The 12,590-nt window shown below is 54.5% G+C and overlaps 1 protein-coding gene across 11 annotated transcripts in view; it reads right to left on the bottom strand.

Moving 5' to 3' along the window:
• Nucleotides 1-2,520: 2,520 nt before the first annotated feature.
• SLC43A1 (solute carrier family 43 member 1) overlaps nucleotides 2,521-12,590 on the bottom strand; it is a 30,394-nt gene continuing 20,324 nt past the window's right edge. For all 11 annotated transcript variants that reach the window (XM_019414409.2, XM_019414408.2, XM_019414410.2 and 8 more), the window contains 8 exons: nucleotides 10,593-10,771; nucleotides 9,345-9,491; nucleotides 9,214-9,249; nucleotides 8,838-8,976; nucleotides 6,777-6,918; nucleotides 6,451-6,524; nucleotides 3,925-4,048; nucleotides 2,521-2,850 (listed from right to left, as the gene is read on the bottom strand). In XM_019414409.2, the coding sequence (XP_019269954.2) occupies nucleotides 2,704-2,850; nucleotides 3,925-4,048; nucleotides 6,451-6,524; nucleotides 6,777-6,918; nucleotides 8,838-8,976; nucleotides 9,214-9,249; nucleotides 9,345-9,491; nucleotides 10,593-10,771 (988 nt within the window). In that variant the 3' untranslated portion in view covers nucleotides 2,521-2,703. The remainder of the gene's footprint in view (nucleotides 2,851-3,924; nucleotides 4,049-6,450; nucleotides 6,525-6,776; nucleotides 6,919-8,837; nucleotides 8,977-9,213; nucleotides 9,250-9,344; nucleotides 9,492-10,592; nucleotides 10,772-12,590) is intronic.

The raw sequence follows: 12,590 nt of genomic DNA, 5'->3' as shown, positions 1-12,590 counted from the left end.
AGCAGTCAGAGTGTCCAAGTTTCAAGCTCAGTTCCACACCTACCAACCGTGTGCCCTTGGTCTTGTGCTTTAACCTGTCTGGGCTTTCCTCAACCTACAAAAACAGTGTGAAGACAGTAACCTCTTGGGCTATAGTTAGGACGAAATGAGATAACCTGTGAAGTACAGGCAGATTCTCAACAAATGTCAGCGCCCCTCCCTGCACCCCCCCCCCCACCCCCGCTCCATTCTGTGACTTGCTCTAGCCTCTAAGGCTGCTGTCCCAGGGACATAAAGAGGTGTCGGCCTGGAATAAAAAAGGTGGAAGTTCCTGGAGGGTCCCTCATTCTCAAAGATGGTGTCTTTACCTTTGTGATTTTAAAGCCTCATTTCGATGTTAAAAATAAGTATAAATATAGTAGAAAGTGGAGCTCAAAATTTGCATAAGTTTTAAGATAAAACAGGAGACTATAAAAAAGTGTAAATTTCAACAAACCTCCAGCATTCTAAGGGATTATTTCTAAAGCATCCTGCCCCGATCCCCCTGTACAGACAAAAGCAACCTGCTGGCTGTACCTCAAACCATGGGAAATGGGGGAGCAGGAGCAGAGGGCAGGATGTGGGCTCCCTCCAGACACTAAGGGCAGGGATGGTTAAGCAGAGGGAGGTGAGGCAGACAGCCAGAGGTGGACAGGCTGGCACTTCAGGTGTCCTACTTAATGCCCAGCCAAGCCTGGGTGGGGGAGAGGGATGGGAGTGTGGGAAACCCCCCCCCCCCAACAAAGATACAGGCACACACCAGCCCGTCTCTCACTTCCCTTTTTATTTCCTCTAAGACCTACAAAAGGCAGTACCAGGGAGGGAACCTGCCCTCCGGCCCTGAAGGGGCTTACCCACCACCCCCCCCAATACCCCATCCAGGACACAGCCACCACCTCAGGCCCCTTTCCTCGAGGGGAAGGTTGTTTCGTCCACACACACACATTCACACGCACGTGCACACAAACACGTACATGTGCATGTGTACGCATGCCCGGTCTCTGGGCGTCGCATAGCTGGAACCCTAGGGGTAACCTGTTTGTTGATCCCACAAGCCGCCAGGAAGCACCAGGAGGTGGGCCCCTAGGATGAAGGCCCAGAGGCAAGACAGCCCGCATCCTGGTCTCCTCCAATCTGAGGAGAAAGAAGGCCCAATCCTTCTAGCACAGGGCTGTCTTCAGTCAATGGAGCATTATTGCTTTGGGGAAAATTTTTTTTAGTTCTTTTTTTTTTTTTCCTTTTAGCAAGTCCCTACAAAAATAGAACTTCTCTTGGTATTTATAAATCCACGGCCCAGCTCTGTGCGTATGTCACAGGTAGAAAAGCCATATGAGGCATTGCTGGAAGCCGAGCTACCCAGCCTGAGTGGCGGGGCCCAGGCTGTGGACAGACTGGTGACTGCAGGGCAGCCGGCCGACAGTGAAGCTTCTTGTCCTCCCGCTTTTAGGTAATTTGGCCTTAATAAAGTACCTGGGGTATAGTCTGTTGGGGAATTGCCCTCGACAGGCCCTCTGGGAAAAGAACCATTAGGGAAGAAAATAAGGTTCTGCAAGAAATTGAGCAGCTTTGGGGCGCCTGGGTGGCTCAGTCGGCTAAGCGTCCGACTTCGGCTCAGGTCACGATCTCACTGTCCGTGGGTTCCAGCCCCGCGTCGGGCTCTGTGCTGACGGCTCAGAGGCTGGAGCCTGTTTCAGATTCTGTGTCTCCCTCTCTCTGACCCTCCCCCATTCATGCTCTGTCTCTCTCTGTCTCAAAAATAAATAAACGTTAAAAAAAATTAAAAAAAAAAAAAAGAAATTGAGCGGCTTTACGTTTAGCCCTTGCCGTCCCCTATGGAGACTCCTCCACTTGCAGGAAGGATGGCCTCATGCATTTGCCAGCAAAGAGGGCCTGTAAAGGAGAGACATATGGATTTGAGACATATGGATATGGATTTGCCCCACTCGGGCAACTAAGGAGTGTATCTCTGGGCACAGGTGACTTCAACCCCTAGGCCCACCTGGCCCCCCGGAGGCATTCCAGATGGTGACTGAACCTAGCCAGTTAAGGTACAGAATGGTTCCTTAGTTCCTAGGTGCCTTGTCTCTCTGAGAATGTGTGAGGCATGGGTTTCTAAGGCCCTATCGGCCCCTTCCCGGCACCTCGGACCGAGGCAAACACATTGTTCTTCTGGCCTCATGTGGTTAGGAGGTCATGTCCCCGTAACTGTTCCACTTGAGGCGTCGAGAAATGGAGGGCCTTTCACGAGAACAGCAAAGCAAATGCTTTGTAGATTATAAACGCAGATGCATAATGGAATAAGGTAAGAAATTAATCAATAATCAAAGGGTATGTGGGAACTTTACGAGAAAATCGCCACGTTATTTCTTAAAGGTTGACTACACGTAGGAACATTTTTAAAATTAGGCGATGTTAGAAAAACATAGATGATGAATGCTCCAAGGAAATCACTAGCACATATCGTGCCACGTCTGCTACAATAAATCGGCCAGTTCAACACACTGCTGTTGTCTGTGTCCGTTTTTATTTTAGTTTTTTATTCTAGTTTTGTTTTATTTTCACTTTTTCGCCAACGCCGTTCATCCTTCGGGAACCCCTGGACCTGCTGGAGCCGGACTCCGGCAAGGCATTCCCTTTGGTAGCTCAGGCCTTGGCCTGTCATCCGGGTCCCTTGGCTGCAGGGGTCTAGGCAGTCACCTCGGAGCTTCCAAGCACCTTCTTTGGGCCCTCCCAGTCGGTGGCGTACTCCCTCTGGAGCTGGGCACGGTAGTAGAAGAGGTAAGAAGGCAGCAGGAATCCCAGGAGTGAGAATAACAGGAGGCCCAGATTCACCTTTAGGGCAAGGAGAAAGACAAGAGTCAAACAGGTACCCGCTTCCCCCCATCACCCTCAAGGGCCCTCCCATTTAACCTTCAGCAGAGAGGAGAAGGCAGCCATTTGTACTCAGGTCGTGGGCCACAATGATAAATATAGCTAGTGCTTCCAATGTTCAGTCACTGTTCCACCAATATCTCATTTAATGTTCAACGACCTCGTAAAGTTTCTTAGCCTAGTTGGAACCCTGGCTGAGGCTGGTGCCCACACCAGCTGGCGCCCTCTGGGGAGCTACTGAGGCAGTCTGGTCTACTTTCTGACATGGAAGCTTCTGGGCTGGGAACCATGACCTCTGAGGACGCTGACAAGGGGATCCCATTGCGGGTGCTGAGAAGAGACTCGAAGGCAGTTAAAGGAGCCAAGGCACGCAGCCGGAGGACAGGAGGCCCAGGGCAGTGGCCCTCACGTGCACTGGGCCACGGTCCACACCCGGCTCTGCCTTTCTCGCTGTGTGACTTTGGGCAAATTGCCATGACTCTAAGTCCCTCCTCAGGGCTGTCAGTACCTGGTGAGCATTCACTAAAGGGTGGCTACGCTTTCTCCATCATTCTTGTGGGAGAAAGGTTATGGGACAGGTGGCCCCACAGGGCAGACAGAAGGTCAGCTTTAGGGAGGCAGATGTCAGTTCTGGGTAAGGAAAAGCCCTTCTGACCATACCAATGGCTGCTGCCCCATCACTGAGGGTGTTGAGAGGGTTTGTTGGAACCCCTTTCCAGAGGTGCTGGAGAAAGGATCCATGCACTGGGTGAAACTGGACTGCATCAGAGCTAGGCCACTTCACAAGGCACCCGGAGGCTTAGCACAAAGATACTCCTGGGCCCAGGGTGAGGGATGCTGATGCGGCTGGCTGGGGAATCTGTATTTTTAACGTGCTGTGACGGGTTGTGAGGGACAGCCAGCTGGGGAGCCCCCAGATCAGAGACCTTCAGTCTGAGAGATGAGTGAGGGATTCTGTCACCTCGAAGCCCCTCCCCCTCAGCCCCCTGGAAAGGGGCTCCTGCTCTCCACCCCCACGCCACCCGCAGTTCTCACCCAGAAGGGCTCTCCTTTCAAGGGTCCCACCATGGCCATGAAAAGCGGCTGCTGGAGCAGGGCAAACACAGCACTGATGAGGGACTGCAGACCCGTCAGCGTCCCAAAGTGGTTGGACGGGAACCTGTCAAGAAGAGGTAGGCCAGTTAGGACGGGCACGTGGCCCTCTCCAGTCCAGCCCCCTGTGCCAGACTCCCCCCCACCCCCAGGTTAGGCGGGCAGGGCCTCTTTGCAGGGCACCTGGGTGGTTCAGTCAGTTAAGCATCCGACTCCTGATTTCGGCTCAGGTCGCGATCTCACGGTTTGTGAGTTCGAGCCCCACATCGGGCTCTGTGCAGACAGTGTGGAGCCTACTTGGGATTCTCTCTCTCTCTCACTTGCTCTCTGCCCCTCCCCGACTTGTGCGCGCACACGCACGCTCTCTCTCCCTCCCTGTCTCCAAATAAATAAATAAATAAATAAACTTTAATTAATTAAAAAAAAAAAGCCTCTGCCTGTGCTTTCTAGACTCTGCCTCAAAGCTGTGTGCTGCGGCTTCGGGGCCACTAAGCTGGCTTCTGCCAACTACTATCTGTGTGATAACAGCAAGTTATGCAATCTCTCGGAGACCCACTTCCTCCACTAATAACCGAGATAGCACTGACCTCGCTGGGCGGTTCATTTATTCTTTTGACAAGGATTCACTGAGTTCCCACGTGCCAGGTGCCATTCTAAGGTGCATGCACATTCAGCACTGAACCGAACCCTTGTAGAGGTGGCTTTCTGGTGGGGCCGGTGTCAGTCAGACAACGAGCAAGATACACACATAGATTGTTGGCTGGTGAAGGGAGCCAAGGAGAGACGTAGGGTGGAGAAAGCAGGTGGGGGCGTCCAGGGGGCTGCCACCGTGGACAGGATGGCCAGCAGAGGCCTCACTGACAAGGGGACCCTGGGTACGGACCTGGAGAAGGTGAGGTAACTGTGGGCCTTGCAGCTATCTGGAGGGAGACTGTTCTAGAAAGAGGGAACAGGAAGTGCAAATGGCCTAAGTAGGGGACACACTTGGGGTTTCTGAGAAATGAAGAGGCCGCAGCAGAGTGAGAGAAGGGGGAAGGGGGGTGAAGAGAGCAGACAGGGCCCAGGGTGGGGGAGTGGGGGAGCTAGAACTTGTAGGGCCTGTTAAGCCATAACAAAGCCTCTGGCTTTTTCTCAGAAACAAGGCAGGAAGCCATGGAGTGACAGAAAAAGACTTATGTCCCAGCAGGTGTCTCCAGCCCCTGTGTTAAAAATAGACCAAGGGAGGGGGCACCTGGGTGGCTCTGTCGGTTAAGCATCAGACTCTTGGTTTCAGCTCAGGTCATGACTTCATGGTTTGTGAGTTTGAGCCCTGCATCAGGCCCCATGCTCACAGCACACAGCCTGCTTGGGATTCTCTCTCTCCCACTCTCTCTGCCCCTCCCCTGCCCGCTCTATCTCTCTCAAAATAAATAAATAAACTTAAATAGACCGAGGGAGGCGAGAGCAGATGCAGGGACCCGGCCAGGAGCTGCTGCGCCCAGCCAGGGCAGGGGGGTGGCGGTGGAGACAAGGAGAGGGTCGCATTCGGGGTCTGTGGACAGCGGGACCGCGGAGGCTAGACATGGAGCGTGAGGAAGGGAAGAGCCAAGGCTCACTCCAAGGCTCCAGCCTGAGCAGGTGAAGGAGACGGGCTGCCCTCTGCTGACCCTGGTCAGGTGTCCTGCACCACGCCTGCCTTTGAAGAAGCCCCTGGTAACGGTGACAACTGTCACTGCCGTTGCTCATTACACACCCCGGGGAGTCCCTCAGCAGCGCTGGCAGTGGAAACCAGAAGGGTGAGGGGAGAGGGAACCGGGGGCTGCTCCAGATGGAGCAGGAGAGTCATAAGGCAGGCTGCAATCTGGAAATTTCTACAGGGCTGACGGGGGAGAGAGGAGAGCAGACGTAGGACCAAGGCACGTGGGTTGGGCGGGGGGGGGGGCTCAGTTGGTTAAGCGTCCAACTTCGGCTCAGGTCATGATCTCACGGTTCCTGAGATCGAGCGCTGCGTTGGGCTCTCTGCTGTCAGCACAGAGCTGGTTTCGGATCCTCTGTCTCCTTCTCTTTCTGCCCCTCCCCAGCTTGTTCTCTCTTTCTCTCTTTCTCAAAATAAATAAACTTTAAAAAAAAAAAAAAGAAGGAGAAGGAGAAGGAGAAGAGGGAGGAGAAGGAGAAGGAGAAGGAGAAGGAGAAGGAGAAGGAGAAGGAGAAGGAGAAGGAGAAGAAGAAGAAGAATCCTGGCTTCCTCTAAGGGAGGACCCCCTGGTGGCAGGCTACCTTTGAAGAGGCAGGGACCCCACCACCCAAGATGAGATGCCGGGAGAGGGCAGCCCCACCACCAGCCCACCAGGTGGCCTCCCAGCTCCCCACCGACTCCAAGAGGTCAGCACTCCTGGGAGGCAGCGGAGAGGGGCATGACGGGGTGGGCGGGGCCATTTCGACTGTGCTCGGGGATTCTTCGGGTTTTGGGGGAGGAAGCGGCTGACTCACACTGCAGCGTAGAGGCTCCCGCAGGCTGAGTGGAAGAAACCTCGAACCACGGTGTGCAGGATAAAGGTCACGTACTGAAACCAAGAAGAGAGAGGGAAGAGGTGAGAGCAGGTGTGGAGGCCAGAGGCAGGATGGGGACGGTGGCCGGCGACACGAAGCCGCGCGGAGCCCTTGCCCACCCGATCCCTGGAATACCCCCCCGGGGGGCCCCAGAGACCCAGAAGACAGACCCAGAGGACAAGAACGTGGCTTCCTGGAAGGCAGGCATGGGGCGAAATGGCAGGGGTCCTGGGAGGCAGGGAGATGGGGGAGGACAGAGGTGGTACCTGGAGGTGTAAGCTATTGACGAGGCAGGTGACACCAAACCCCACCAGCAGAAAGTTGGTCAGGGTGAAGGCGTTGATGGCATTGGTGATCTTCTGGATCTTGCGGTAGCGCGGTCTGGCCGACCTGGTGGCGACCCCATCCCTGAGGAGAACAGGATGTCACCGGCTGCTGCCTCCACGTCCCCAGCAGCTGCCTGGTTCCCCGCCTGGCCTTCCCCTCTTCTCCTGGGCCTCTGCCGTGGGGGCGACAAAGGTAGCAAACCACTCCCCCAACCCTGTGTTCCTCAAAGCGTGGCTCCCCCACCTTTTACCCCAGCATCACCTCAGGGCTTTCTTTAAAATGCAGATTCCAGGCTCCCACCCCAGAATCTCAGAGGCTGGGCCCAGGAAGCTGCATTCTGACAAACAGCCCAGGCACGTCTCACGCACACTGAAGCCTGAGAATCAAGGATAGGAAGGAAGGTGGCGAACCGGAAGCTCTCACACTGTCTCCAATCGGACGCCTCTATGGAAGCATCTCTGCCCATCAGCCTGGACAAAAGTAGATGCCACTCCGGGGACAGCAGATTGGCCCCGGACTACCCAGCAGGCCCCTCTCTGGCACACTCCAGGGGAGAGGCCAGCAGGCCGAGATGCTCATCTATCCTAGACAGATGACCCTGCCATCAGGGGCCATGGGCAGGGTGCCCGGGCTGGAGTACCGATGCTGGGGAGGGAAGCCACGAGATTGTTCCTTAGCTGCCTTCTCTCCTGTCCTCTCAGGACAAACAGGAACTATTTGGATTAACACAGAAAGAACCCAGAAGACCCGGGCTCAAGACCCAATTGTGGTCTCCAGCCAACAAGATGGGCCTCATTGGCCCCACCTCCTGCTACCCATGTCCTGTGTAGTCCCGTCCTACACTGTACCAGTTACTCTGGACGACCCACAGAATATGACAGAAACAATGGAATGTCACTTGTGAGATTTTGCTGTGAAGGACACAGAAGCTTCTGTCTTTGTCTCCCTCCCTTAGACCCCTTGCTGGGGGAAGCTGTTCTGTGGTGAGCAGCCCTCGGGACAGACCCAGGTGGAGAGGGGCCAAACCTCCTGCCAAGAGCCACCTGAGTGAGCTCAGGAACAGATTCTCTGACCTCGGTCAATATCTCAGATATCTGTAGGCCTGGCTGACAGCTGGAGAGCCTGCGGTGGTCTGAATGACTGTGTCCCCCCGAAATTCACATGCTAAAATCCTCATGCCCAACCTGGCAGTATTAGGAGGTGGGGGTCTTGGCGGGTGATTAAATCACGAGGGGAAAGCCCTCATTATGGGATTCGTGCCTTTATAAAGGAGGCCCCACGGAGCTCCCTATTCCTTAGGCCATGTGAGGACACAGCAAGAAGATAGCCGCCCAGAAGAAGGTCCTCGGTCAACCACTGGCTCCCTGATCTGAGGCTTCCAGGCTCCAGAACGGTAATAAGTAAGTGTCTATTGTTTTTAAGCCACCCAGTGTGTGGTATTTTGTCACACCAGCCCAAACAGACTCAGACAGACAGACCCTGAGCCAGAACGCCCAGCTAAGTCATTCCCAGATTCCTGACTCAGAAACTATACCAGACAAGAAACGTTAGCTGTTTAAAGATGCCCAGCTTTGGGGCTAATCTGTGATACAGCAATAGATGTCTGATATTCCAACTCTCTCTCTTTCTAGCCATAAGAAGGCTTTTGAGTATACCCTTTACAACATAGGTTCCGGAACATGCTACTACGAGCTGTGCGATCTTGGGTAAGTTGCTTAACCTTTCTGCGTGTCAGCTTTGTGAAGTGAGGATAACATACCTCCCTCAGAGAGCTGTTGTAGGACTCCGTAAGACAATGCAAGGTGCCTAGTGCACGGTCAGCACTCGACCTCAGCTATCCTTATGATCAAGTGAGCTATGCCCACCTTAGCCTTAGTTTCCTCATCTGTAAAATGGGGAGATATTCCTGCTCTCCCAGGGCTCTCGGGAGAAGGAAATGAGAAGCCGGGTGTGAAAGCACATGAAAAACAAAAAGCTGTCACCATCCCTATACAGGTCACCTGGTGTTTCCGAGGGCACTGCCCTCAGTGGGGGCGTCCACACAGTCCTTGATCCGCCAGTCCATGATGTAGCCAATGAGGGGGCAGGTGAGAAGGCACAACAGCTGCATGGCCCCAAAGATGGAGGAGTAGAACCCAACTGGGCAGGACGGGAAGAGAAGTGGAGTCAGGAACTGGCACGAGCAAGGCCAGCAGCCCGGTGGGCACTGTCACCCACTTCCAGTGTAGGAGAAGCAGTGCCAGAATAGCCCCCCTCTGACCCCCAGATTCTCAGATGCCCCAAATGCCCAGAGTTACAAGGCTGGGCCCAGGCTCCCTGTGGAGTGGGCACCAGTGGGGCAGGTGTGGGCCAGGCCCCCAACTTCTATCCCCCTACCTGTCTCTGCCGCCCTTTTTCTCAGGATGTCCGTCTCTGTTGGGGGGTGGGGGGAGAAGCCAGAGTGAGAGGAGCCCGCCAAGGTGACCCTCCTGTGCCCCCAGCCCCCAGTGGGCTCAGCAGCACCTCACCATGCTCCTGACCACCAGTCACGAGGTACTCCAGCATCTTGTTCATGGCGGCCATGTAGAAGATGACCCTCAGCTGGGTCATGCCCATGGTGAGAAGGCTCCACAGGAAAATGGGGGAACAGAGGCTCTGGCGGAAGGGGACAGACTCTGGAGAGACAGCAGAGGGCGCCCCTGAGCCCCAGATCTTCCATTTCCCTCCAACTGTCCCAGCTGATGCAGTTCTAGAGGGGCTCAGCCACTCACTGAGTGACTCTCAGGGGATTGGTTCCTTCAGAAACGAGGGCTCAGATTCACTGGCCTCCAAGTTCTTGCCCAGTTTAATACTGATCTCAACAGAACGTTTTCAGCTGCCCGCTGGGTGTATACCTTGGTGTGGTAATAACTCTAGCTACTATTTATTAAGCACCTTCCCATTTACCAAAAGTGAACAACAACCCTGTCCTCGGCACGTTCTGCAGATGAGGAAATTGACCCAGTGACTTGCTCAAGCTCACAGGGCTGGAAGCTGCAGGTCGGCTGGACTCAGCTCATGGCTGCCACCACTCTGCCACGGGAGGCTCCGCGGGGGTGGGGGTGGGGGGTCATACCCTCACGACTGCACAGCCTTGTGCCATTTACAGAGCTGCCATATCCACGGCTCCGTTTAAGCCTCACAGCTAACTTCCCCCTCCAGTGCACATGATGACTGCTAGTTTCAGAGATAAGGAAAGCCAGAACAGGCTTAAGTGATCTGCCCAAGTCACACGGCCTGCAACTGGGGAGCCGGACTCCCCATCTCCTGACTCCAGGGCAGGTGCACCTGCCGATCATCTGGGAGCTGACACCTTGGGAAGCGGCTCAGGCAGGTGGCTGCAGATCCTCTTCCAGCCAGCAGGGGGAGCCAGCCAGCCAGCCGGGCGCTGGAGGGCCTCGCAGCTGGCTCAACCTGGCGGCACCTGATGCAAGGGGCTCAGAGGCTGTAGCCCTGATGAAACCAACCGTCCCACAGGCCTGGAGATCCTGCCCCATTCTGGAAGCTCCTCCCCCCCTCCTTCACGCAGGAATCCAACAGACTACCCCCGAGTCTGAACTTGTAGAGTTCTCTGAGCTCTGATTTCCCCTCATTCTGTAAATGGGGATCAAACCTCACCTATTTACATCATGGGGTGTTGGGTATAGAGCACAAGGGGAGAGAACGAGTGCTCACTAATAAGCATGAGGACCCACCCCACCTGTCACCCAAGGCTGGCCCCTTGACCAGACACTCACTCTCAGGAGGGCTTTCTGAGATGCCACGAACATCCTGGGATGAGATGAAGACTTCAGCCCCGTCCTCCAGGCTGGGGGCCTTCTGGCTCAGCCGCTGGCCCACAATGGTCACATGGGTGTAGAAGCGGTCACCTGTCACCTTGTGATCGAGGGCCAGTCCGCTGAGCTTGATCTTCTTCCTGCCAGCAGCCAGGCCAGGGAATGTGGGAACCAGCCACGCAGAGCCCACCCTCGACAGCCTGCCCAGGGGGTCCATCCCAGTCTGCCCTAGGGGTGCCGTGCAACCCTTTACCTGGCGCTGGCTGACATGCCCACTGACAAGCTGCCTAGTGCAGGCTCGCAGCTGTCACTCGGAACCTGGGCCAGGGGCCGGCTTAGCACCCAGTAAGTGAAGGGTGGGCGAGTCTTTTTTCACTTGGGCTGTTGCCATGGAGGCAGCATTAAGAATTCAGACTCTGGAGGGGCACCTGGGTGGCTCAGTTGGTTAAGCGTTCCACTTCGGCTGAGGTCACGATCTCACCGTTGGTGAGTTGGAGCCCCATGTCGGGCTTTGTGCTGACAGCTCGGAGCCTGGAGCCTGCTTTGGATTCTCTGTCTCCCTCTCTCTGCCCCACCCCTGCTTGCACTCTGTCTGGGTCTCTCAAAATTGAATAAATGTTAAAAAATTAAAAAAAAAAAAAAAGAATTCAGACTCTGGAGGGGCGCCTGGATGGCTCTGTTGGTTAAGCGTTCAACTTCGGCTCAGGTCATGATCTCACGGTTTTTGAGTTTGAGCCCCACGTTGAGCTGTGTGCTGACAGCTCAGATTCTGTGTCTCCCTCTCTCCCTGCCCCTCCCCCACTCCGTCCCTCCCTCTCTCTCTCAAAAATAAATAAACAGGGGCGCCTGGGTGGCTCAGTGGGTTGAGCGTCTGACTTCGGCTCAGGTCATGATCTCGCAGTCTGTGAGTTCGAGCCCCGCGTCGGGCTCTGTGCTGACAGCTCAGAGCCTGGAGCCTGTTTCAGATTCTGTGTCTCCCTCTCTCTGACCCTCCCCCGTTCATGCTCTGTCTCTCTCTGTCTCAAAAAAAAAAAATAAACGTTAAAAAAAAAAATTTAAAAAAAAAAATAAATAAACATTAATAAAAAAAAGTTTTTTTAATGCTTATTTATTTTTGAGAGACAGAGAGAGACAGAGTGTGAGCGGGGGAGGGGCAGAGAGAGAGAGAAAGACACAGAATCTGAAGAGGCTCCAGGCTCTGAGCCCTCAGCACAGAGCCCAACGCAGGGCTCGAACTCAAGCCGTGAGATCATGACCTGAGCTGAAGTCAGACGCTCAACTGACTGAGCCACCCAGGCGCCCCCAAAAAACTTTTTTAATAAAAACAAACAAACAAACAAAAACCAAAGAATTTAGACTCTGGAGTCAGAGAGCCTGGTTCCAATCTTTAATTTGCCCCCTTCAGTGGTTGGACTTGAGGAAAGTCACTTTGTTCCCTGAACTTCTGTTATGAATGGAGTTAATAAAAGAACCCACTAACAGGACTGTGGAGGGTGGTAGGACTGCTAAGCACAGGGCCTGGCCCGAAGCAGACACTCAAATATCAGCTTTTTGACAGGCACCCCATGTGCTTCCTTGTGGAACATCTCCCCTGACCCCACTGAACTGATAGGGGGTGGGGAAAAGTCAGCATTCAGGCTGTCCTACAAAGGGTGGGGTATTTGAGTCTTTGTATCCCCCTCCTAGGACCGTATGACACATGGCACTGTTGCTGGGGTCCCTCCTACTCTGTTCCCGTCCTCCAAACTCAGAAAGAGTAACAGTGGCGGTGTTTTGACCACCCGTTATGTGCCACGTCTACTCAAATGCTTGTCGGTGGGGAGGATCACGCCCATTGTACAGATGAGAAAGCAGAGGCCAAAGCTGATTCTGTCCATTGTATTACCGCCCCCCACTCCCCACCCACCCCTCCCTCCACAGGGAGGGGAGTCCCCCTCATCACACAGCCCTCCACAGCCA

Source organism: Panthera pardus, unplaced genomic scaffold (assembly GCF_024362965.1).
Source record: "Panthera pardus isolate Hobbes unplaced genomic scaffold, ASM2436296v1 HiC_scaffold_12, whole genome shotgun sequence".
NCBI lineage: Eukaryota > Metazoa > Chordata > Mammalia > Carnivora > Felidae > Panthera > Panthera pardus.
This window is presented reverse-complemented; position numbering and strand designations above follow the sequence as displayed.